Source organism: Chiloscyllium plagiosum, unplaced genomic scaffold (assembly GCF_037043375.1).
Source record: "Chiloscyllium plagiosum isolate Xiang-an unplaced genomic scaffold, Cpla_swu_hap1 HiC_scaffold_1, whole genome shotgun sequence".
Classification (NCBI taxonomy): Eukaryota; Metazoa; Chordata; class Chondrichthyes; order Orectolobiformes; family Hemiscylliidae; genus Chiloscyllium; species Chiloscyllium plagiosum.
Window position 1 is genome coordinate 127,268,093 of NW_028270139.1, and position 27,962 is coordinate 127,296,054.

The window sequence follows — 27,962 nt, forward strand, 5'->3', positions numbered from 1 at the left end:
AAAAACTCATACTACTAGCCATCAGTTCTTCTACCTGGTGTTAACAATCTGTATGCCCTGGTCTGTAAATTTGACCACACACCGTCCATTTTCCAGACATGAACTATTCTTCCAATATGGCAGACAGGAAGTGTGCTCACATTCTTTGATCTTGAGCCAGACCAAGGCCCCTCCAGATCTAATATTTCTGGCCTGATTCCTTCTTCAGGCTCTGATCTATCTCCTCCCACCTCTTACTGCCCTGATTACAGCCTCCCTGATGGCAGAGAAGGACATAGGGGACAAATGGCCAACTTCCATATTCCTGATGAAGGGCTTGTGCCTGAAACTTCAATTATCCAGATACTTGGATGCTGCCTGATTGGCTGTGTTTATCCAGCGCCACATGTTTTGACTATTCCCATGTTCCTACTCATCCCGATTCCAAGACCACCACTCATATCTTGTAACAACTGCAGCAATATCTCATTTACAACAATTGCTGAGATCCTTAATGTATGTAACTATGAACAGCTCTTTACAATTTAATCAGAATGCACATCAGCATGGTCTGTGGTGTTAGACCGTGGCATTGATACAGTTATTTTAATGCTGCAGCTTTCATTGTCATGAGCTTTCTTTAGTCACTGAAGCTCACAGGCAGTAGGAAATGCAGCATTTGAAAAATGATAAAATATTGATTTGAGTAATCTTCAAGCTCTAGAATCTAATATGAATAATTAAATTATGACTACAGGAGGTGGCTTGTGGTCCCAGTGAAAGATCTAATCTACAGTTGTGACCTTCCATCAAAGTCCCTTATCGTCTGAGTTTTCTCTTTTCTCAGTTGTTCAATCTTATTAAATGTATCCATTTTGAATCCTGTCATTCATCATGACCAATTTCAAATTTCAAGCCCAGCTCACACAGACAAAATTGTTCTGACTCATTATGAATCAGGGGAGCATTCCACCCACGTCACCAATAGCAGATTCATGATCTGCATTTATTAAAAATGACTTTTTGACAGCATGTATTGATCTCTAGAACATTTTGTTTGATTCTCCAAGACATTTTGTTCAAAGGCACTTTTGATTCACTCCAAAGCATTTGTAAACTTTTCTTTGCTTCAACATAACTTCATTGGTCTTCATCTTAAAGTGGGACACTGATTTTGGGTACAGGAGGTGTACTGAGAGATTTAGTACATGTTCCAAGCTGTATTTACTTCCAAGTGCAAATAGTTATTGATGGTCTGGATTATTTAGACATTTAGCCAGCCCTACACACAATTGCTCATACAGTTACTGGAGCAATCTCAAATCCCATTTAAAGGTGTTATATATCTTAGTGCTAGGGCTTTATCCCCTAATTCAATTTGCCATTGCACATGTACAGAATGTGTTTTTGATGCGATTCCCTACTGAGCTTTTCCCATTCCCAGTTATTCAGATACCTCCTTGTTATTCCTAACCCCATTGTGAAGTTAGCCTTATGAAGGAATGAAAGTTTTCTTGTCTGTCAGTCTCATTAACACCTCTGTGGAATGTATTTTGGCAGTCTTAACCCTGTCCCTTTTGGACATGTACATAGATTTACTACTGATTCAATGCTAATGAATGAATGAATGATTTATCATCACATATATCTAAGGAGATACAATGAAAACTGTTCTGTTGCCACAATCTGGTGCCATTTTGAAGTTCAAAGGAATATAGAGAGAGTACTTAAATAGAGTTTATCTTCATCCGCTGGGGTTTCAAACATGGCTCCAACACTTCTGCAAGGTCCCCTGTCCTTGCCTACGGGAGCCAGGAACCCTGCTCTGGGCACCACCACCTCTCACCGCTGAAAGGGTCTGTGGTCCAGGTCTACCACTGCCAAGAGTCCTTGCTATGCCATTGCTGCAGCTGGTGACCCAAAGCCATTCCAGATCTCCATGCATCCGGCATGTGAAGTCAGGAGTCACAACTAACACCGCTCTGGCCAACTCAACTCCAGTGAAACATCCATGAAAAATCTGCACTTAACCGTAATCTCAGTTAGAGAGAATATTTGGTGAGGAAATGAAGAAGATCACACTTGTGTACAAGAATTTAAAAAATGGCTATGACACAGGACAGAAATGTATATTTGACATCTAAATGCAATATAAGCCAACCAGCTGATACTGAATAAAGGTGCTGAAAATTTTTTAAAAATCCATTTTCTAGAACTAACAACTACCCAAAAGCAGATAGGCCAGTTAACTTAACATCTGTAATTGTGAAAGTGTTTAGAACTATTTTTAAGGAAGTTGTGGCAAGATACTGAGATAAATTCAAGATAAGTAAACAAAGATAACATGGTTTTGCGAAAGGGAAATCAAGTTTAACCAACCGATTGGAGTATTTTGAGGAAGAAATAAGTGCTGTAGATAAAGGAGAACCAACAGATGTACTGTACTTAGGTCTCCAGAAGTCTTTTCAGAAGATGCCTCATCAAAGGTTGTTGTAGAAAATAAGAGCTCATGTGTTGTGCTAACATATTGGCATGATAGAAGATTTAGTTAGGTCACAGGAAGCAGACAGTAAACATAACTGGGTCACTTTCTGCCTGACAAGACTGCTGTGCCATAGGGATCATCTGCTGGAATCCTAATACTTTTCAATTTATATAAATTACTTAGATGAAGGGACAGAAGAATTGTTGCTAAATCTGCTAATGACACAAAGATAGGAAGGAAATTAAGTTGTGAAGAGGTCATAAGGAAACTGCAAAGGGATATAAATAGTTTAACTGAGTAAAGAAAGATGTTGCAAATGGAGTATAATGTGGAAAAAATGCAAAATTGTCCATCTTGAAAGGAAGAATGGAAAAGAGGAATATTATCTAAATGATGAGAGAAATGATGTCAAGCTCTTAGATACATAAGGATCTGAGTCTTCTCGTGCCTGATTCTCAAAAAGTTAGATGGAAGGTACAGCAAATGGAATATTTTAATTTACTGCTGAAGTAATTGAATACAAATGTAAAAACTTATGCTTCAGTTCTAGAGGGGATTGGTGAGACAACATCTGGAGCACTGCATACATTATGAGTCATGTCATTTAAGGAAGGATGTAAAGATGGAAGCAGTTCAGAGGAGGTTTACCATACCTGGAATAAGTCTTACCAGAAAAGATAGGACAGATTAGACTTCTATCTGCTGGACATTAGAAGGGTAAGAAGATCCTGAGAGATCTTGACAGAGGATGTTTTCTTTTACGGGACAGTCAAGGAGTCATCTATTTAATAGGTATGAGTCTTTGGAAATGTCTTCCTGAAAAGTTGATGGAAACAGAGTTCTTGACTATTTTTAAGATGCATTGATTCATGTTAAGTAAGAGGCTGAAAGTTAATCAGGGTTAGGTGGGAATGAACTTTTGAAGTTACACTAAGTTTAGCCATGATCTTATTGAATGGCAGAGCATGCTCAAGAGGCTGAAAGGCCTACTCCTGCTCCTTGTTTGTAAGTCAGCTAGTACGTGACAAAATAAGAAATAGCAGCAAGAGTAGGACATTTGCCCCTCAAGCTTGGTCCACCATTTAACAAGATCATGGCTGATCTGCCATAGGCTTCAACTACTCTTTCATGCAAGCTCAGCATAAGCATCAACACCCTGATATTTAAAAAGTCCACCCTACCCCTCTTGAAATACTTTCCGTGATCTAGCCTCTACAATTTTTTGAAGTGGAGAATTTAAGACATTCATTGCCATCTGGGAAAAGAAAATCCTCCACATCTCTGTTTTAAATGAATGTCCTGTTATTCTGTAACCATGTCAAAATGGTTCAAGATGCTCCACTGGTAGAAACATCTTCTCAATATCTTCCCTGTCAAGCCCCTTCACAATCTTGTGTGTTTCAATAAGATTCATTCTTCTAAACTCTAATGAATAAAGGCCTAAGCTGCTTAGCCGTTCTTGATAGGTCACCACACGGGAATCAACCTCATGAATCTCTTTTAATCTGTCTCCAATGCCAGTATATCCTTTATTAAATATAGGGACCAAAACTGTATCCATACTCCAGGTCAGGCCTCACTAATGCTGTGTACAGTTGTATTCTGGATTAGTGGTGCTGGAAAAGCACAGCAGTTCAGGCAGCATCCGAGAAGCAGTAAAATCGACGTTTTGGGCAAAAGCCCTTCAACATTCCTTTTGCCAGAAACATCAATCTTCCTGCTCCTTGGATGCTGCCTGAACTGCTGTGCTTTTCCAGCACCATTAATCCAGAATCTGGTTTCTAGCATTTGCAGTCATTGTTTTTACCTGTGTACAGTTGTAACAAGCCCTCCGTATTTGTACAACACCAACAAAAATAGAAATTGCTTGAAAAATTCAGTAGATCTGGCAGCATCTAGAGAGAGAAAGCAGAGTTAATGTTTTGGGTCCAGTGACCCATCTTCAGAACTCCCTATTTGTAAACTCTTCACCCCAGGAATCAGCCCAGTGAATTTCTTTGAATAGCCTCCAGTGCCAGTGTATCCTCTTTGGATCAAAACTGTTGACATTATTTCAGGTTCAGCCCCACCAACACACTATACAGTTGCATCAAGACTTCTCTGATTTTTAAACTTCAGTCTCCAATGATAAAAGGCAAAATTCGATTTATGTTTTTAATTTCTTGCTAAACCCACATTTTATGTTTCATGCACAAGAACACCCAGACCCATCTGTGTTGTACTTTTTTTGAAGTCTGATGTTAGTTTTTAAATTAAAGTTGGCCTTTTTATTCTTCCTTCCAAAGTATATAGCCTCACACTTTCCTACATTAAATTCGAATTGGCAAGTTTTTGCCCAGTCACTCAACCTATCTGTATCACCTTGCAGATTCCTTATGTACTCTTTACAACATGACCTCCCACTTTTGTTTTGTGTTGCCATCAAATATGGATGCACTGCCACAAGTCATTGATATTGGTAATAAATATTTGAGGCCCCAGGACTGATTCTTGTGATTACATCTTTCCAACCTGAAAAAGACATACTAATCCCGACATTCCATCTTAACCAATCCTCAATCGATGCTAATGCATTCCCCAAAATACTCCCTGAGCTCCCATTTGGGATGAGGAAAATGGTGGGAATGTCTATTGTTGGGTGTACATGTTTTGACTGTGGTTCTCATGTTTAAATATTTCATGTGTTTAGTTGGAGGCCAGTCAAGAAGCAGGAGCTGCAGCACTTCGGAAAGCCTCACAAAAACTTTTCGAAAATTACCAAAAGCAGATGGATGAACTAAGACAACGACATGATGAAGAGAAGCACAAGTTACAGGTCAGTGTCATTAAGCATCTGACTGAAGATTAAAAATTAAAAAGCAAAGACAGAACGAGGATGGCAAACATTTAACAGAGTTTCACATCTATAGAAGTTAACACATTGATAGTAATTGAATTTGATCAGTGTCTATACTTCACCAAAATATCCAGGATGTATGCTGGAGATCAGGCTTTGTCCACAAAGAGTCATAAAGATGTACAGTATGGAAACAGACCTTTCAGTCCAACTTGTCTGTGCCATCCAGATATCCTAAATTAATTTAGTCCCATTTGCCAGCATTTGGCCTATATCCCTCTAAACCCTTCCAATTCATGTACTCAACCACATGCCTTTAAAATGTTACAAGTGTACCAGCCTCCATCACTTCTTCTGGCAGCTCATTCCATACACGCACCACCCTCTACATGAAACTGTTGCCCCTTAGATGCTTTTTAAACCTTTCGCCTCTCACCTTGAACCTATGCTTTCTAGTTTTGGTCTCCCCCAACCCTGGAAAAATGAACATTTCAACAGCAGCTCTGAGAGCAGATTGCCTGTCTGTCAACTCATTGTCTATGTTATATGATGAACTAAAGCCATGAAAACGATGTTGGAACCACAGTCTCTAAAAAGCAGGGTTTTTTTAAACAAGCACGGAAATTGCTGGAGAAACTGACATCATCTGTGGGAAGAAAGCAGAGTTAGTGTGTCAGGTCTGGTGACCCTTCTTCTGCTGATAAAGAATCACCGGACCCAAAACCCTGCTTTCTTCCCACAGATGCTGCCAGACCTGCTGGGTTTCTCCAGCAATTTCAGCTTCTGTTTCAGATCTCCAGATCCATGGTTCTTTGTTTTATTTTTTTTTCATTTAGAGCTTATAAGAGTTACAATAATCAAATCTATGACCTATTCTGAAATGTTTCACTTCCTTTTCAGACTTTTGCTGAGGAGCAGGAACAAAGTTTGAAGAGAAATGTGGAAAATTACAATAACCTGGTATTACAACTTCAGCAGAAACAGAATAGAGCCACGGAACTGGAAAAACTAATAGAGAGGATGGAGAAGGTAAATGGAGTGAGCCTGGAGAAAATTCTATTGGGAGACCTTAAGGTGCACGATAAGTTGGAGCATAAAATCCGACCATTTCAATATTGCTAACCTTATCTGAAATTCCAGGCCTGTGACCAGTGGAGTGCCACAGGGATTGGTGCTGGGCCCTCTACTTTTTGTCATTTACATAAATGATTTGGATGCGAGCATAAGAGGTACAGTTAGTAAGTTTGCAGATGACACCAAAATTGGAGGTGTAGTGGACAGCGAAGAGGGTTACCTCAGATTACAACAGGATCTGGACCAGATGGGCCAATGAGCTGAGAAGTGACAGATGGAGTTTAATTCAGATAAATGTGAGGGGCTGCATTTTGGGAAAGCAAATCTTAGCAGGACTTATACACTTAATGGTAAAGTCCTAGGGAGTGTTACTGAACAAAGAGACCTTGGAGTGCAGGTTCATAGCTCCTTGAAAGTGGAGTCGCAAATAGATAGGATAGTGAAGAAGGCGTTTGGTATGCTTACCTTTATTGGTCAGAGTATTGAGTACAGGAGTTGGGAGGTCATGTTGCGGCTTGTACACAACATTGGTTAGGCCACTGATGGAATATTGCGTGCAATTCTGGTCTCCTTCCTATCGGAAAGATGTTGTGAAACTTGAAAGGGTTCAGAAAAGATTTACAAGGATGTTGCCAGGTTTGGAGGATCTGAGCTACAGGGAGAGGCTGAACAGACTGGGGCTGTTTTCCCTGGAGCGTTGGAGGCTGAGGGGTAACCTTATAGAGGTTTACAAAATTATGAGGGGCATGGATAGGATAAATAGACAAAGTCTGTTCCCTGGGGTCGGGGAGTCCAGAACTAGAGGGCATAGGTTTCGGGTGAGAGGGGAAAGATATAAAAGAGACCTAAGGGGCAACTTTTTCACGCAGAGTGTGGTACTTGTATGGAATGAGTTACCAGAGGATGTGGTGGAGGCTGGTACAATTGCAACATGTAAGAGGCATTTGGATGGGTATATGAATAGGAAGAGCTTGGAGGGATATGGGCCGGGTGCTGGCAGGTGGGACTAGATTGGGTTGGGATATCTGGTCAGCATGGACACGTTGGACCGAAGGGTCTGTTTCCATGCTGTACATCTCTATGACTCTATGACTCTACGACTCTAAGAAACCTGACCAAGAGAAGAAAGATTTTCAATGTGTTTGAGATTGGGGTCCATTCTAAGTGTGTCCTTCAACTTCAGTATTGTTTCATAGATCACAATTTCCTGTTGGGTCAGGACTCTGATGCTGGGGTATCCAATGCAGGACCCAAGGCAGCAACATGTTACAAGCAATTTTCCATTGATTGGTGAGAGAATGTACTTGCTGTTCAATGGGTGGGGTCAGAAAAGTGGCCCTCCAGCACAGAAGAAACTATAGTATATCATTATGAGGTAGTCTTTCAGCAACTTAAAAATAAAATCTGAAATTAAAAGAAGTTGCTCCTTTAAGGCATTCAGCAACAGGAGAAGGCAGAGTCTGCTTAGAGGCAGTATTTTGATATCCATGCTGCTAATTCTGCGGGTAGATCTCACAGACTGATTGGGAAATTCCAGTCAGCTTTAATTGCTCTTTAGCTTTAATTGCTCTTTAACTTATCTCAATTGAAGACAGACAGCATTCCTGATCTTGATCCAGCCTCTGGGGAACTATTCCAGTGAGGAATGGTGCTGACAATTTAACATATTGGCTCCCTGCATGGAGGAAATTATGCTTTCCCTTCCAATCACCACTCCAGACAAGACAAAATCACTGCCTGTAATGACCCAAGAGAGGTTCTGCTCGATAAAATCCATACACTCTACTTTACAACCATTCTCAGGGGTGAAGTTGGTCTATTTCCTCATGAAAGGTCAGGTTTTCATGCTGAAAAAGATGGCAAGAAACCCATACGGATTTTGACTGAGCAGAACTCTCTGTGTCTCCCTCCAGTCAGGCAGTTTGGAAGGCAGCAGTGGGCCTTCTTCCAAACTAAAGACCTAGGGAAGGTTGGGTTGACACAATGCCTGCCCAGAGAGAGCAGCTGGCCAATTAGAGATACGCAGCTCTCATCTTCAGCAGACTGCAACTGCTGCTAGAGTATAACCGAGATCACGAGGAGCAAGATGTCAGGTAAGGGTCTTTGTTTTTTGGATGGGATTGAGGTCACAGGAGAAAGGTGTCAGAAGCAAGGATCAGGGGTGGCTCTCAGTGGCCATGATTCTGCCCTATTTCCAGTCCCTCAATTAAGCACAAACTTGTGCTGTTTGAGTGATTCTCTCATTAATTAATAATCTGCCAGTGACTAGCCTGCGCATTAGGTTGGCTAACTTTCTTTTCATCTCATCTGGTGTGAAGATAATCTCAGCCCAGGAAGAATCAGGTCCTTATGTTGTCTCACCAATTAAGAGCCTCACTTGGTGGTTGGGCGTGAAAGATGAGCTTGGATGTTCCCACTCAGAACTTAAGTCTTTTTCAGGAGGGAATGCAGCAGAATTCTGGGATACTGCCAACCCACCACATTAAGTTGTCTTCCTGCTGCCTGCAGGACCAGCCACATCTCAGATAGAGTTAATGTTTCAGGTTGACAACTTATCTTTCAAACTAGGATGATCAGAATCCAGATGAGAGGTCATTGACCTGAAAAGTTAACTCTTGTCTCTCTCCATCGATACTGCCAGACACAACTGAGTATTTCCACTTTTTTTAATTATTCTTATTTCATATTTGCAATATTTTGATTTTGTCTCAATTAAGTTCTGATGCAGACAGCTCTGCAACATTCCCAAGCTGATGGTGACCTGTCAGCAGACTTGGGATCTTTGCAGTTTGACTCCAGATGGCTGGAAAATTCCTGGATAGGGTGATCCCTGCTGGACATGTAATGGAACAATTACCAATTCACCTTCTGTCTGTAAAGTGCGGCCTATTTAGAGAAATTGTGCAAAAGAGAGACTTTACTTGTGTGGAGTTATTTGAAGCTGAGACACGTGGTGATGGGTTTTAATCTGTATCAGGCATTCAACTAATGAAAAAAACTTGCTGCTTTACTGTAAGTGGAAAGTCTAAACAATTAAATTGTCCAGGTGTAAAAGAAAGAGACCTTAGTAGCAGAACATGCTCCATTATCCATCCAGACTAATGATGCTTAGGTTATCCAATGCACTCAGGGATCAAAACATCTTTCTCAGATAAATCAAACAATGAACTGTGAATTCTGGACATCTGAAACAAAACAAAAAAGAAATTCCTGGTGAAACTCAGCAGGTCTAGCAGCATCTGTGCATCAGAAAAATTCTGATTAAGAGTCACTGGAGTTAAAACATTAACTGTGTTTTCTCTCCACAGATGCTACCACACCAGTTAAGTTTCATCAGCAGCATCTTTCTCAGGATCTATAATTGTACCCCTGCTTTTTTGGATACAGTCCAAAAGTCTCAGTCTTTACAGGATTCCTAATGGCAATAATGAAAATATGCATACAAGTATATTTTGTGTTAACAAAGATACAGTAAAGACGGAGAAACAGGCAAGATTATAACATTTCTGAAGTTTTGTTTCCTCTGGCAATGCACTAGTTAGTATATTCACACAAAATTCCTTTCTGTTCTATTTTAACACAACCTGTTTCATGAATTAACACCAGTCTCAAAATAGCACACAAAGGAAGCTTAAAAGAATACATTAATTAAAATTGTATGAGAGGAAAATAAAGTCTCCTACGGATCCTAAATAAAGGCCTAAACAAAAGAGCAAGTTGGATGAACAGTGTTTTGTCACTCCTAATTCTTTAAATCTATATGAAAATTAATGTTAGCTCTCTAAGTTTTAAACATTTTGTATTCTGAGAGAATTCCTGAAGTTGTGATTCAAATATTTATTTAGGAGAAGAAAGAGTTGATAGAAAGGAAGCAGTCTATGGAAAATAACATGGAATGGAAGAGTTCTACTTCTATGGATGTTCCCGATGGCTCATCGAGGTAGGAGGTTTACTACAATGACAAATGTTTCAGCTTGTCTTCCATTGTCTAATACTTTCCATTTCTTGTCTATTGGAGCTACGTTTTTTAACCTTCAACAATGGGAGTTGGCTAGCTCATTGAATATAAATCTGGTTTGAGATGCAAAGCGATGCCAGCAGAGCGGGTTTAATTCCCATACCGGCTGAGGTTACTATCAATGACTGTCCCTCTCAACCTCTCCCTTTATGAAGATACTCATCTCTCTAATAATGAAGCAGCCCTATGGTCTGAAAGGACTCTTGACTTTACCTTTAAATCAGTCAAGCAGAAAATTATTTACAATATATATTAATAGACTGAATGTACTATTGCCATAATTATGAATGATGCAAAAATAGGTGGGAAGGCAAGTGGTGACACAAAGAATCCAAAGAGAACCAACAGACAGGTTAAGTGAATGGGCAAAATCTTGGTAGATAGACGATAATAAGAAAATATTTGAGGAGCATAGAGGAGCTGAATATTATTTAAATGGAGGAAGACTGCAGAATGTTACAGAACAGAGGGATTTGAGAGTCCTCAACCATGTATCTGAAAAAGCCAGCACTCAAATTCAGAAGGTAATAGGGAAGGCAAATGACAAATTTTAGCCTTTATTTCAAAGGAAATGGAGTATAAAAGTAGGAAGGTTTTGCTAAAACTGTACCCTGCATTAATTAGAAGCTGGAGTACTGTGAGCAGTTTTGGATCCCTTATCTATGGAAATATATAGTGGCACTGGAGGTAGCCCACTATATATTCAGTTTATTCAGCTCAAACCAGGTATGGAGGGACTCTTTTGTAAGGAAATGTTAAGTAGGGTGTAGGTTTGCTCGCTGAGCTGTAGGTTTGATATCCAGATGTTTCATTACCTGGCTAGGTAACATCATCAGTGGCGACCTCCAAGTGAAGCAAATCTGTTGTCTCCTGCTTTCTATTTATATCTGAGGTACAAACCTTCACAAACCTTGCAAAAACCTTGCAAAAATGTTAAGTAGATTGGGCTAGTACTCATTGGAATGTAAATAAAATGAGACGCAACCTTATTGAAAGATGTATGATTCTTGGCAGATTTGAAAGGGTAGGTAGAGAAAGGTTATTTCCTCTCCTGGTTAATTCTAGATTCCGAGGACATAATCTCAGAATAAGGGATTCAACATTTCAGACAGGGTTGGGGAGGAATTTCTTCACTCAGCTGGTAATGAATTGATAGAATCAGAGTCATACAGCATATAAAGCGATCCTTTGGTCCAACTTGTCCATAACAACCAGGTTTTCTAAACTGAATTTGTCCCATTTCCCTGCATTATCCTGTGTCACTCTAAACCTTTCCTATCCATCTATCTGTCCAAATATCTTTTAAATGTTGTAATTGTACTAGCTAACTACCACTTCCGCTGGCAGCTCATTCCATATACGCACTACCCTCTGTATGAAAACATTGCCCCTCAGGTCCCTTTTAAATCTTCCCCCGTCACCTTAAACATTTTTGGACTCCCCCACCAGGGCGAAAAGATCTTGGCTATTCACCTTTTCACTGTCACTCATGATTTTATAAACCTCTAAAAGGTTACCCCTCAGACTCCAACACTCCAGAGAAAAAGTCCCAGCCTATTCACTTCTCCTTATAACTCAAACCCTCCAGTCTCAGTAATATCCTTGTAAAACCTTTTTTGCACTCTTTCCAGTTTAATAACATCCTTTCAATAACAGGGCGACTAGAATAGTACTCAAAATGTGACCTTGCCAATGTCTTGTATAGCTGTAATATGATCCTAAATTCTATAATGAATGCTCTCATCGATGAAGGCAAATAGTTTTTTTCAACATCCTGTGTACCTGTGATGCCACTTTAAGGGAACTATGTACATGTACACCCAGATCCTTCTGTTCAACAACATGCCCCAGGGCCCTAACATTAACTGTGTAAGTCCTGTCCTGGTTTGTCTTACCAAAATGCAACACCTTGTATTTATCTAAATTAAATTCCATCTGCCATTCCTTGACCCACTGGTCCAGTTGATCAAATCCCATTGTAGTCTTAGCTAACCTTCTTCACCGTTAACAGTGAACCCAGCACTGATCTTTATGGTACATTGCTGATCACAGGTTTTCGTTGTGAACATCAACCCTCTACCATGATCCTCTGACTCCTATTGTCAAGCCAATTTTGTATCCAATTAGTCAGCTCTCTCTGGATCCCATTCTGCTTCCAAGTCTCATGGTCTAATGATCTTATTGTCCTCTGCAGTTCCTGCCCAATTTTCGTTTCCATTGAAATCAAGTTGATTCTATATTAACTGTGTGAACTGCTCCATCAGGTTACTATGCAAGCTGTGGAAGTGAAAATTATCCATTTGGTCTTTTTGATTTTCTCAGCATGAACATTTTTCAGAACACCTGTGAAATGTTTTAATGTCTGTCTCACAGTTGTCTCGACCGGTCCCACCTTCTGTACATCTTTTTCTTACGATTTGCTTCTTACTTTGGGGGTCAGACAGCTCAGTTGGCTAGAGGATTGAATATAATGCAGAGAATGAAGCCTATGGCAATGGTAGGAATTGCCTCCTTGGCTTTCCCCCTACTTGGTGTCCATCAAAATAGGTGTAACCTATTGATTCAGTGGAGCATGCTGACACAGTGCAAGTGGTTCAGGAAGTGATGAAGCACAAAAATGCGCATTGCTTCCACTTAGAGTCATAGAGATGGCACAGCACGGAAACACTTCAGTCCAACTCACCCATGCCAACCAGATATCCCAACCCAATCTAGTCCCACCTGCCAGCACCCAATCCATATCTCTCTAAGCCCTTCCTATTCATATATCCATCCAGATGCCTTTTAAATGGTGTAATTGTAATAGCCGACACCACTTCTTCTGGCAGCTCCGTACACGTGCTACACTCTGCGTGAAAAAGTTGCCCCTTAGGTGCTTTTATATCTTTCCCCTCTCACCCTAAACCTATGCCCTCTAGTTCTGCACTCCCCCACCCCAGGGAAAAAAAATTGTCTATTTACCTTATCCGTGCCCCTCATAATTTTGTAAACCTCTATAAGGTCACCCCTCAGCCTCCCTTGCTCCAGGGAAAACAGCCCTAGCCTATTCAACCTCTCCATATAGCTCAGATCGTCCAACCCCAACAACATCCTTGTAAATCTTTCATGAACCCTTTCAAGTTTCACAACATCTTTCTGATAGGAAGGAGACCAGAACTGCGTGCAATATTCCAACAGTGGCCTAACCAATATCCTGTACAGCCACAACATGACCTCCCAACTCCTGTACTCAATACTCTGACCAATAGAGGAAAGCATACCAAACACCTTCTTCACTATCCTGTCTACCTGCAACTCTACTGTCAAGGAGCTATGATTAAATTAGGTGTAATCAGTTCTTTATTTTTTACTTTTCAAAGGTTTAAATTTTCACTATTTAATGCTGAATATGTTTAACTAGGCTAAAGATACTGCAAGATTGTAAATTTGTAATTTTGCAGCCCATGTCTTTCTGTTTTCATCTCAAAATGTGGAATCCAGAGATTCAGCTTTCAGATGTCGCATGTGACTGGAGATACTCTCCTGTTAATCGTGCACAATAGCAATCCAAATTTCTGAAATCTGTTTACGGTGACTAAAACAGTCACCCACAGTTGTGAAGTATAAAATATCCCTTAGAGCTTTACCTCCAGTTGGGATGAGACTAACTGGGCTGTAACGTGTTTTTCTCACCCTGCTTTTCTTTAAATAGAGTGTAACATTTGCCAGCCATTATTTCTTTGGCATAATTCCTAGTCTAAAGAACATTAGCAAATGACAATTTGTGTGTCTCCTTTATCTTTTCTGTTGCTCTTTTTTCTTTGTTCTGGGATGAAAGAAATGTATTTTTAATACAATTAAGTTACTGATGACTACACCCTACCACCATCACACCACACTCTAATTAATGTTTCTCAATTGCCAGCTATTAATACTTTGCATATTTACATATAAACATTGCATGAATGCCAGTCATGAAGCCTTTTTAATAGGTCTCCTTTAAAATGTTCTGCAAAATTCCTTCCTTAAATGACATAAAACAATCATAACAATTTAACTGTTCTCCCAATCCTTTTCAGATGGTTTAAAGCATGAGCCTTAATGTTTCTCATCTTGATATCAGGAAGGCAATATATTCGTTCACATCCCCAAGATATATATCCGTAAGAGCATAAGAAATAGCAGCAGGCATGCACTATTCAGCTCAATCTGTTTCATCATTCAATAAGATTACATGATCTCCATATCCCTTGATTACATTAAGCGCCCAGAAATCTATTCATGTCAATTTTGAAAATAAGGACCTACAGCCAACTCTGATAGAGAATTTTAAAGGTACTCAAATCTTTTATTGAAGAAATGTCTCTTTATTCAACTCCTAAATACAATTGAACCCTTTATGCTGAAGCCATGAACCAAGGTGCTAGCCTCTCCAGCAAGTAAGATGTTCAGTCAGCAACTACTTGTAAAGCCCATTAAGAATTTTATTCCTTTCAATAAAATTGCTTCTCATTCTATGCCATTATGGGACTGCAATGCAGCACATAGATGTTCACAACACAGAAGGAAGCCTTTCAGCCATCAAATCCACCAATTAACAATGAACTTCCTACATTTATGCCATGTTCCAGTTCATGGCCCACAGCCCTGGAAGCTATGTTACAAAAAATCAATGTAAAAATACTGTTAAATGCTTATGAGAGTTTCTGACTCAACCACCTTTTCAGGCAGTGAATTCCAAACTTCCACCACCCTTTGGGGGTGAAGAAATTCTCAACGGTCCTCTTAGCCTTCCACCTCTTATCTTCTCTTGGTTACTGACTCTTCTTTGAATGGAAAAATACCTTCCTATCCATTCTATTAATATTCCTCATTATCTTACACACCATTGTCAGCCAACAATCCAATGCAATCTTTCCTTACAGCCTATGCAACATCCTGATAAATTTCCTGTGAGCTATCTGTAGTATAATCACAACCCTCCTATAACATGGTGACAAGAACCACATGCTGTACTCTAGTTGTGGCCTATCCAGTGCTTTATACAGGTACTGCTTAACCTCTTTGTGTTTACATTCTATGCCTCAACTAATAAAGGCAAGTATCCCAAATGCATTCTTAACCACTTTATCTTTATTCAGGGATCTGTAAATATGCACACATATGCACCCCATGTTTCTTCTGATCCTCAGGAATTTCCAGGGTCCTACCATTCATCCCTTGTCTTGTTAACCCTCCCTGAGTGCATTATCTCACACTTTCTCAGGTTGAATTCCAATTGCCACTGTTTTGCCCAGCTCAGCAGTCCAATAATATCCTCTTACAGTTTATGGTTATTCTTTCTACTTACCATTATATCACTTTTTATGTTATTTGTGAAATTCTTGACCATACCCCCAAATTTCAGTCCATGACATTAATGTACACTACGAACAGCAAGGGCCCTAACAATGAGCTCTGAGGAAACCCAATTGGAATCAGACTTCTAGTCACAAATACATCCCTCAATCAACACCCTCTACTTCCTGACTCAGCCAGTTTTGGATCTTGTATGTCACGTTGCCATGGATCTCATGTTAAAATTTGCCTTGTTAAATTTCGAGTTAAATCCACAAAATGTTAAGTCAGATTTGTTAAACATAACTTTTCTATATATAAAAAAGTACTGATTATCCCTGATTCTTCTGTGTCATTGCAAGGTCAAATATATTCTGTTCCTCAGTGTTTTTTCTAATAACTGCCCCCCCCCAGTGAGGTTAGAGTGAGTGGCCTGTAACTTGCCAGCTTCTCAGTTTTTTTTTAAGAATAGATAGCATTAGCAGTTCTTTAGTCCTCTGGCACCTCACCTGTAGCCAGGCAGGACTTGAACATTACTATGAGGGATCCTGCTAACTCCTTGTTTGCTTCCTTTAGAAACCTGGAATGCCTCTCATCTAGGTATGTGGAACTATCCCTTTTAAGGCTGCGGAATCTGCTGGTACCTTCTCTCTCTCTCTCTCTCTCTCTCTCTCTCTCTCTCTTTTTTCATGTTAATTTCTTGTAATATTCTGAGGTCCTCCATCCTGATGTCTATATCTGCATCCTCCTTTTCCATTTTGAATATTGTTGCAAAATATTCATTGAGGACTGTGCTCATGCCTCCCAGGTCTATACACAGATTGCCTCTATGGTTTCTCCCTGGACATATCAGTTTTTAATTCAGAAAATAATCCGTATCTTTGCAGTAATCCCAATAAATAATACACATAACTTCTATGTATTTGCAGTGAATGACTTAAAGAAATTGCACAACAAGATTTCAAGTTCTAAGACTGTTACTATAACTATAAAACTAAAAGCAATATTGCCTAATCATTACTTAGTCAGAAAGAAATCCATATCTGTATAATAAACCCACACTATATATATATATATATATACTTTACAGCATTCTTTCAACAAAATTTGCAACCTTTTCAGCAAAGAATCTGAAGTCACTTCCAGCTTCCACTGGTTCACTTGCCTCATTTGTTGAGTCATGACACCCAGTGACTGTTGTAGGCCTTGTGCCTCAACTTTCTGAGAACTCCCAGACTGACATGCAGCAGTTAAGCCCTTTCTAGCAGTTTCTTCTCTGAACCTCACCAAGGTGGGTGGGGGGTTTCAAGTCTATTTAAATTGCTACACAGTTTCCCATTCTTCAACCAATGGACACACTGTTCCCAGCATTTGGTACAGTAGCTAATTGAGAAAACAGTCATTTCCCTCTGCAGAATGCAATGACTGCTGTTCTGTCCCACTCTTGCTCTCTCTCACTTCCTGTTAAAATGTCTGGATGGAATCTTGTGACCCTCCCTCTCCCCACCTTGTTGAATTTAGTGGTGAGGAAGCATTCAATCAGATGAGTGGCTCTAGGGATGGACACCACCACCTTTACATTCTGACTCTAATCTCCTGGGTGGAAAGGCCAGGGATAGGCTTCCCATCCTGCTGATGATTGAGTAATTGATGTTAAGGAACGTGTGCTGAATCCATACACATGTTAATTATTTGCTAAAAAATCATTTATCACTGTCACACTGTCTTCCCTTATTTTTCTCGCTAATTCTAGTGGTGAAAGGGCTTGCAATGAGAGAAAGCTTTTACAATGTTGCCATTAACCAAATCAACCAAAAAGTATTTGTTAACAGGTTTCAGGATCTTCAGCTAGAAGTTTCTACGCTACAAGAAAAGATATTTCATCTGGACAGTGTTGTCACCCAACAACATCGAAACCTCTACAGTGTAATAAATACGGTGAGGTGCAGAGCATGATATTTATATAAGACATTAATGTTTATTCCATGATGTAGGAAAATATTCATCACTTCAATAACAATCAAACTACTTCTGCTATCTAGCTGTCCGGGTGCCTCAGTGGGCAAATATGCCAGCTAATGGAATATTGTGTCATACAGGGTTAAGTGCCAGGTTCATCCCACAATCTGTGTTGAGTTCTCTGGCCTCAGTTTGGATGAGAGTTGAGAGATGACCATGCAGTCCGTCAACACTCAGTATCTAAGCATAGTACTGAAGAAATTGGAACCAAGAGGAAAGGAAACAAAGTTGCTGACAATCGTGCAAGAATTCAAAAAGGGTTAGCAACAACTTGGAGGAAGGAGGCTAAGAAAAGATGATAAGCTAGGGTAAAATGTCTCATCATTGTTCATAACAAATCATTATTTTTGCACAATCCAATTCCTGATGGTAGTGATATTCTAAGACTCCTCAAGTACTAGAGTAATCAGAAATAGCATGATTGTACTCCTCAGGAGGAAGTTTGTGAGCCGCTTAACCAACCAGATGACAATACCAGAAAATCATGTTAAATTATCTGCAGTCTAGACACTGTAGTTCATTTCTAAAATATGAAGTTTGGAAACTACATTAATCTCAGTCTGAGGTCTACAACTAAACATTAACTCAACACTGATGCTCATTCTTTCAACGTTTTTCTGTTTTGGCTCCAGATATCAGCATTCTTTATCTACACTTATAATGTTTTGGATATTGATGGATGAATGAATAATCAGAAAAATGCACACATACCTATTTACTTGGCAAGGCTAAAAAGGAATATATATGTATATAAGGAGATGAATACAGTTGAGGTTAAAACCAACAATGTCCTAATTGAATGGTGAGTTGAGTGGCTTACACTCATCTCCCAATGTTACTATGTTAAAAGTGGCTCTTAGTTATCCCACAAGATATGATGTGTTAGTTGTTTTTATTTCATGTGTGTGTAAAAACTGTGAACTAGAAGGGACCTCCTCACCCACGAAGGAGAAATCTGAAACATCTTCTGCTGTATTTTATGTAATACTTTTTTTTATTCTCTTCACAGATTGAAAATTTGAAAATGAAGTTGTCAAAACAGGATCAAATTATACTCTCTCTGAGGGAACAAGTTGGCATACTTGAAGCAGAGGTGTTTATTTGTAAATTATAAGCACATGGAGCTAACACGTTGATTGCAATGATCATTAATTGCATTGTGCATCTATCAGGACAGTAGAATATGAATTGACTGAGTTAACTTTCATCTCACAATCTTTTTGTTCCTAATTAAAACCAGCACTGTTAATTTATTATTGTGTGAGATAGGACTCAAATGAACAGAAAATATGGCAATTAACACTGTGGAACAACAATGTGAAACATTTCAAAAGGTGCTTAACAGAGTGCAGCAAATATATCTTCCACCTTGAAAAGAAAAAAAGCTAAACCCTTATCCTTAGGGATAATTAAATATATAAAAGAACAATGGAGGTTACATTAAGTACATGGGCAGTAGAATGCATTAAACATCCATGCCTAAACCTCAAATCAAATACCTAGCCTCACAGTTACTGGTCAATGTTAACCCCCAGGCATGAATATTACCACCCACTTACATCCCAGGATATTGTCCAGGTCTTGCTGCACATAACATGGACTACTTAATTATCTGAGGACTTATGAATTGTACTGAACATTGTGAAATCATCACAGTACATCCCCACTTCTGGTGTTATGATGGAGGGAAGGTCATTTGTGAATGAGCAAAAGATGGTTGGGTCTAGAGCAGTAGATACTTATGAATTAGGAACAGGTACAGGCCATTTTGCCTTTTGAGCTTGCTCCACCATTTATTAAGATCAGATAAATCTGGATATGGCCATAACTTAACTTTCTGCCAGCAGTCCATGACCCTTGACTCCCTTGTATTTCAAAGACCATCCTGAGGAATTCCTGCAGTGGCAGTAATTTTCCAGGTTTAATTTGTCCTGATTTGTGGACAGGGCATGCCTGGACAATTTTCCACATTGTTGGGCCAATGTCATTGTTTTAGATGTATTGGATCAACTTGGCTAGTTTTGCAGTGACAGTTTTCAATACTATGTCCAGAATATTGTTAAAGCACATAGCCTTTTCAACTATTTCTTGATATTGCATAGATTGATTCAAATTGGATTCAGACTGAGACTTGTGATGAGACACTTCTGGAGGAAGCCAAGATGGATCACCCTCTCAGAACTTCTGTCTGAATGAGGATGATGTGCTGGTCACCCATCATTGAAGATGGTGACGTTTGTGGCACCTCCTCCTTCAGCCTGATGTCTAATTATCTGTCACCACATCTGAGTGTGACGGGATTGAAGAGCTTAGATCTCATCCATTGGCTATGAGATTGTTTAGTCTTGTCTATTTTAGAGACAGCTTCTGCTGTTTGGCATGCAAGTCGTCCTGTGTTGTGCCTTCACCGGATATTGTTAATCTCTCACCCAGTGACTATTAAAAAGACAAAATTCTAACCTTCAGTTAGCTTTGACTTTTGCTGGTAGGATTTGCAAAGAATGACTTGGGCACTTTAGACCCGATAGGAGAAAGTTTAAAATTATTTTAGTTCTTCAATAGGATAGAGTACCTTAGATTCCTTACAGTGTGGAAACAGGCCCTTCGGCCCAACAAGTCCACACCAACCCTCCAAAGAGTAACCCAGCCAGACCCATTTCCCTCTGACTATGGGCAATTTAGCATGGCCAATCCACCTGACCTGCACATCTTTGGACTGTGGGGGGAAACCAGAGCACCCGGAGGAAACCAATGCAGACACAGGGAGAATTTGCAAACTCCACACAGGCAGCCACCCAAGGCTGCAATTGAATCTGGGACCCCAGTGCTGTGAGGCAGCAGTGCTAACCGCTGAGCAACCGTGCCACCCTGTACTTTTGAATATAGCTTCAGGACATCTTTGGAAAACATCAAATGTCATTTAAGAGATGTCAGGCAATATTTAGCATTATTAAAGTAGATAGGAATCTTAAAAAATGGAAAATATCATTGGAACTGTCAATTTCATTGGCATATTCAAGAAAGCCATGAAAGGAACTGTCAAGTTGGCAACATATTCAAATCTCTTGCTCTTTCAAACATATCTAGTGCCACTCTCCTGCCTTTTACTGATAACAGAGCTGATTAGATTAGATTCCCTACAGTGCGGAAACAAGCCCTTCAGCCCAGCAAGTCCACACCGACCCTCCAAAGAGTAACCCACCCAGACATATTCCCTACTCCCTACTAATGCACCTAACACTATGGGCAATTTAGCATGGCCAATCCACCTGACCTGCACATCTTTGGACTGTGGGAGGAACCCAGATCACCTGGAGGAAACCCATGCAGACACGGCGAGAGTGTGCGAACTCCATGCAGACAGTCACCCAAGGCTGGAATTGAACCTGGGTCCCTGGCACTGTGAGGTAGCAGTGCTAACCACTGTGGCACCCTAAAATATTTTGTTAGCCCAACCTTTACCCACCTATTGCACTCTCAGCTACCTACGCCACACCCCCCAGCCCCACCTCCCTCCTGCTGGTGCAGGTATGATGGGCTGAATGGCTTCCTTCTGTACCATAATAATAATTCTGTGATTCTGTGAAATGGATAGCATTTTCAACTTGTTTGATATTATGAAACACAGCTGTTTAAGTCAATAACCTCTTGTCCCAACTTCTGCCCATGCTGGTAGCTGTCATAGAGTCATAGAGGTATACAGCAAGGAAACAGGCCCTCTAAACCTTTCCGAAGGTCATAGAGTCATAGAGATGAACAGCATGGAAACAGACCCTTCGGTCCAACCCGTCCCTGCCGACCAGATTACCCAACCCAATCTAGTCCCATCTGCCAGCACCCAGCCCATATCCCTCCAAACCCTTGCTATTCATATACCCATCCAAATGCCTCTTAAATGTTGCAATTGTACCAGCCTCCACCACTTCCTTTGGCAGCGCATTCCATACACATACTACCCTCTGTGTGAAAAAGTTGCCCTTAAGTCTCTTTTTTATCTTTGCCCTCTCACCCTAAACCTATGCCCTCTAGTTCTGGACTCCAGGGAAAAGACTTTGCCTATTTACCCTATCCATGCCCCTCAAAATTTTATAAACTTCAATAAGGTCACCCCTCAGCCTCCGACGCTACAGGGAAAACAGCCCCAGCCTGTTCAGCCTCTCCATATAGCTCAAATCCTCCAACCCTGGCAACATCCTTGTAAATCTTTTCTGAACCCTTTCAAGTTTCACAACATGTTTCTGATAGGAAGGAGACCAGAATTACACACAATATCCCAACAGTGGCCTAACCAATGTCCTGTACAGCCACAACATGACCTCCCAACTCCTGTACTCAATACTCTGACCAATAAAGGTAAGCATACCAAATGCCTTCTTCTCTATTCTATCTACCTGCAACTCCACTTTCAAGGAGCTATGAACCTGCACTCCAAAGTCTCTTTGTTCAGCAACACTCCCTCAGACCTTATCATTAAGTGTATAAGTCCTGCTAAGATTTGCTTTCCCAAAATCAGCACCTTGCATTTATCTGAATTAAACTCCATCTGCCACTTCTCAGCCCATTGGCTCATCTAGTCAAGATCCTGTTATAATCTGAGGTAACCCTCAGGTCTTTTAAGTGTTGTAATTGTATCCGCCTTTGCCACTTTCCTGGCATCTCGTTCCATATACACACCACCCTCAGTGTGAAAATGTTGTCCCTTTTAAATCTTTCCCCTCTCACCTTAAGTCAATGCTCGTCTGGTTTTGGACTCGTCTATCATGGGGAAAAACCTTTGCTATTCACCTCAACTATGCCCTTTGCCTAACTGCAACATTCCTGATGAAAGACTTATGCCTGAAATGTCAATTCTCCTGCTCCTCGGCTGCTGCCTGACCTGCTGAACATTTCCAGCCCCACACTTTTCGACTCTTGACTCTCCAGCATCTGCAGTCCTCATTTTCTCCTATGCCTCTTGTGATTCTATAAACCTCTATAAGGTACCCCTTAGCCTCCTATGCTCCAGAGAAAAAAAAATCCCAGCCCATCCCCAACCTTTCCTTATAACTCAAACCTTCCAATCTCAGTAACATCCTTTTACATTTTTTTTGCACCTTTCAAGTTTAATAACATCCTTCCTATTTCAGGGCAACCAGAATTATACACTGTTCTCCAGTTGTGGCCTTACCAGTGTCGTGGACAGCTGCAACATGACATTGCAACTTCTGTTCTCAATGCTTTGCCCAATGAAGGCAAGCATGCCAAACATGAATGCTTTGAGGAAGTAACAAGCAGGGCAGATAAAGAGGAAACAATGGTTTTTCAGAAGGCATTGTTAACATGCCACAAGTTAGGCTATTTTACAAGCGGTCATGGTATTAGAGATAGTATATTAGCTAGAAAGACCCAGCAGGCCCCTGCCTTGGTAATTTATTTCACATTCTATAACATTTTGGCTTAAAACTTGTTTCATGTTACCTTCTTATTTGATGGCTTCTAATTTTTAACATTTCAACCTTTCAACAATTTTTAACACTAATGTCACTTTCCTTTAAAATCCTGAAACCTTCTTTGAAGTTATTTTGAAGTCTCACCTTTTCAAATGACAAGAATTCAAGCTCAACTTGGCTAAACTTTTCTCACAGTTAAAGGTTTGGCGTAGGCATGATGGGTTGAATGACATTTTTAAGAGCTGCACAGCATGTTCTATTTGGCTTTGTACTCTGCAAAAGGAAGTTACAACCTTCCTTTAACTGGATACAACATGTTCATACTAATGAAATTTTAAAAAATTAAGAACTTCATCAGCATTGCCACAATTTTAATCTAGTACTAGAATATGGAAATGCTAGCAAATGACTTACTTTATTGTTAAACAGAACAAAGAACTGAAATATAAAACAGAAGTTTACTCTGAAAAGCAAAACAAGAATGCCTCACCAGTATCCTCTGTCAGGTAAATCTTGAGTTTTTTTCATAGTAATGTACATTAAAGAGTTTGGAAAGTGGATACTTAAAGCACAATATGTGAAAATAATTGTTATTTCTTAGCATTGTGCCTATCTTACTAAAAAATAAATTACTACTGCACAATGATGGAGAAGTTATTGCCTGGAAGGGTGCAGCTCCAACAATGGTCAAGAGTCTTGACACCATCCTAGATAAAACAACCCGCTCAATTGATACCATATCCATAAGCATCCATTCCCTCCACCACCAACACTCACTCGCAGCAGTATCATCTATGAGATGCACTGCAGAAATTCACCAAGGATCCTCAGACAGCACCTTCCAAACCCATGACCACTTCCATCTGGAAGGACAAGGGCAGCATATAAAAGGGAACACCACCACCTGCAATTCCCCTCCAATTCCCACTCACCATTCTGACTTGGAAATATACTGATTTTCCTTCACCATCACTGGGTCAAATGGAATTCCCTCCCTAATGGCATTGTGGGTTTACCCACAGCAGGTGGACTACAGCAGTTCAAGAAGGCAGCTCACCACCACATTTTCAAGGGGCAACTAGGGACGGGCAATAAATGCAGGCAAGTCAGTGACGTCCAGATCCCACAAATGAATAAGACAAAGTAGGCATATTCACCAAAGAATTGAAAATTAATTTTGGCCCCATCACAAACACAAGAAAATAAACCAAAAAAAGTTGAATGCAAACTGGATTACAAGAATGTATAATTCATATTGGATTTTTAAAACATCAGGAAAAATCCCAAGTAAGTTTAACTAAAGCAAAGGTAACCAAGGGCATGAATTAATCACATATCATCTTCAGGATAATGAGAAGGGGCTTTTATTGAAAGGCTCAATGTGTCTTATTCTACTGATTAAGAAATGCAGATAATCATATCAGTAAATGTAATATGTCACAAGATAAGCCTTGGTTATTGAAAGATGATGGTCATTTTGGTCTTTTCTGTTTGTCTACTTTGGTCCTCGCCCTTTCTTTGCCCCACACTCCATAGTTATGAATCTGCTCGAAACAAAACCCCGTACCAAATGTTAATGAAGTGGAAAAAGAAAAGTGCCTGAACATGGATCAGCGGCTTCTGTACAGCAGAGTGTTTACCACAGAAGGGCTGTTCAGAAGAGAGCTTGATGTCTCTGCACACGGAACCTGCCTTCCAGCTGCCCTGGGACCAAACAAGCATCAGAGGATGAAGAGCAAAAATCAAATTTGACTGAAACTGGACACGATGATAAAAAGTTTTCATGCCTGAGTCTGTGGTCTTTCAGATACATTTCATGTTAAGAAATAAAATGCTGTAAATGAAAAAAGACGAATGTTGAGGCAATGAAATGAAAATGTTCTATGAGGTGCAGCTTCGAAAATTAATGATGATACAACTTTTATTCAAGCATTGTTATGAAAACAAGCCTTTTCTGTACTGCGTCATTTAAAGTCTCTTAGCACATTATCATATGATTTACTGCTTTGCAGAACACATTATTGTGCAGAGCCAGCAGCAGATAGCTTTAAACAATGCTGCATGCCCATTTTAATTTTTAATTGAGGTAGCATGGGCAGAGTTAAACATGTACAGGGTAATTTGCTTGTCTGAAATAAATCTTTTATTTAATTCTTTTTATTCTGAATGACTATACTTGTAAATGGTGGAGTTATGTAAAGATAAAATCACCATCTTCCAACCAAACTAGTCTCTCATTAGAGGTGGCAAGTTTAACCTGAGGGTCACTAAACCTCAGGCAAGGGGTGAACTTGAGTCAGAGAATCATTTGTGGTAATTTCAGCTGGAATTGAACCCACACTTTTAATAGAATCTCTGCAGTGTGAAGGTAGGCCATTCAGCTCATTGAGTCCATAACGACCCTCTGAACAGCATCCCATCCAGATCCATCACTCTACCCTATCTCTGTAACCCTGCATTTCCTATGGCTAATCCACCTAACTTGCACATTCCTCGACACTATTGGCAATTTAGCATAGCCAATCCACCTAACCTGCACATCTTTGGACTGTAGGAGGAAACCCATGCAGATACAGGAAGAACGTGTGAACTCCACACAGACAGCTATCCGACAGTATAATCAACTCGGGGACTCTGGGGCTGTGAGACAGCAATGCTAACCACTGAGCCACCGCGCCACTGTTAGCATCAATCTGCATTACAAACCAGCTGTCCAGCCAACTGAGTTAAATACTGGCAGCATGGTGGCTCAGTGGTTAGCACTGCTGCATCACAGCACCAGGGTCCCAGGTTCGATTCCAGCCTTGGGCGACTGTCTGTGTGGAGTTTGCACATTCTCCCTGTATCTGCGTGGGTTTCCTCCAGGTGCTCCGATTTCCAACCATAGTCTAAAGATGTGCAGATCAGGTGAATTGGCCATGCTAAATTGCCTAAAGTGTTAGGTGCATTAGTCAGAGGGAAATGGATCTGGGTGGGTTACTCTTCGGAGGGTTGGTGTGGATTAATTGGGCTGAAGGGCCTGTTTCCACGCTGTAGGGAATCTAATCTAATCATCAAACCCCTAGGACAAGATGCTTGTAGGTACATTTGTAGTGGAACACTTAAAAGGACGACTCCTGTGGTAGTGCCCCTCTCTTGGGGTAGAAGGTCTGAGTTCCACCTGCTTGCAGATATGTCTCTACAGGTTGAAAACTTCTATTCTTCCTTATTAAAGAGACCAAAACTAGGCATAGATAAAGTGTTCAAAGTTTGTGCGAAGATTTGTAGCTCGGGTGCTCGTTGCTGTGGTTCTGTTCGCCGATCTGGAAGTTTTTGTTGCAAACGTTTCGTCCCCTGGCTAGGCGACATCATCAGTGCTTGGGAGCCTCCTGTGAAGCGCTTCTTTGATGTTTCCTCCGGTGTTTATAGTGGTCTGTCCCTGCCACTTCCGGTTGTCAGTTTCAGCTGTCCGCTGTAGTGGTTGGTATATTGGGTCCAGGTCAATGTGTTTGTTGATGGAGTTTGTGGATAAATGCCATGCCTCTAGGAATTCCCTGGCTGTTCTCTGTCTGGCTTGCCCTATGATAATCAACACAGGAATTCTTGGACATCATCAGAAATATACACATAGACAAAGAAGAAACCATGATATCATTCGACGTGATGGCACTGTTCACTTCGATTGACAAAACCCTAGCCAGAGAAACAATAGCCAACCTATTGGACATACAGAACAGAAAACAGGACGCTGAACCTATCAACAAAGACGTCATACTTAAACTACTGGACTTGTGCCTCACAACACACTTCACATTCAACAACCAGATATACGAACAAATCAACGGAACACCCATGGGATCACCAATCTCGGGACTCATAGCAGAGGCAGTTATGCAAAGGTTAGAACAAACAGTCCTACCACAAATTCAACCCAAACTCTGGGTCAGATATGTCGATGACACGTTTGTAATCATTAAAAACACAGAAATAGAAAAAACACACCGGATCATCAACGCCACACTCACAGGAATCCGATTCACGAGAGAAGAAGAAAAGGATAGCCAACTCCCATTCCTAGACGTGATGGTACAGAGAACACCGAACGGAGAATTCACCACAAGGGTATACAGGAAAGCCACACACACAGACCAAGTCCTAAACTATAAAAGTAACCACCCCAACAGACACAAACGAAGCTGCATCAGGACACTATTCAAAAGGGCCACAACACACTGCAGTACACCAGAACTGCAAAAAGAAGAAGAGGAACACCTATACAAGGTATTCGCCAAAAACGGATACTCGCGCAACTTCATCAACAGATGCCTAAGAGAAAGACCACGGAACGAGGACATACCACAACCAAAAGGACTAGCCACACTACCATACATCAGGAGCATCTCGGAACTGACAGCCAGACTACTGCGACCCGGAGGACTCATAACGGCACACAAACCAACAGCCACGCTCAGACAACAACTCACCAGAACGAAGGACCCGATACCCAACATGAGCAAGACGAATGTAGTGTACAAAATACCATGCAAGGACTGCACTAAACACTATATAGGACAAACAGGAAGACAGCTAACAATCCGCATACATGAACATCAACTAGCCACGAAACGACACGACCAACTATCCTTAGTAGCCACACACGCAGACAACAAGCAACATGAATTCGACTGGGACAACACTACCAACATAGGGCAAGCCAGGCAGAGAACAGCCAGGGAATTCCTAGAGGCATGGCATTCATCCACAAACTCCATCAACAAACACATCGACCTGGACCCAATATACTAACCACTACAGCGGACAGCTGAA

At 40.6% G+C, this 27,962-nt stretch overlaps 1 protein-coding gene across 2 annotated transcripts in view; it reads left to right on the forward strand.

Annotated features, from left to right (window-relative positions):
• LOC122539259 (coiled-coil domain-containing protein 68-like) overlaps nt 1–25,312 on the forward strand; it is a 70,587-nt gene extending 45,275 nt beyond the window's left edge. For both annotated transcript variants that reach the window (XM_087990579.1, XM_043673984.2), the window contains 7 exons: nt 5,154–5,279; nt 6,201–6,329; nt 10,220–10,314; nt 17,541–17,646; nt 18,737–18,820; nt 23,586–23,662; nt 24,693–25,312. In XM_087990579.1, coding sequence (XP_087846705.1) covers nt 5,154–5,279; nt 6,201–6,329; nt 10,220–10,314; nt 17,541–17,646; nt 18,737–18,820; nt 23,586–23,662; nt 24,693–24,759 — 684 coding nt within the window. In that variant the 3' untranslated portion in view covers nt 24,760–25,312. The remainder of the gene's footprint in view (nt 1–5,153; nt 5,280–6,200; nt 6,330–10,219; nt 10,315–17,540; nt 17,647–18,736; nt 18,821–23,585; nt 23,663–24,692) is intronic.
• The last annotated feature ends 2,650 nt before the right edge of the window (nt 25,313–27,962 follow it).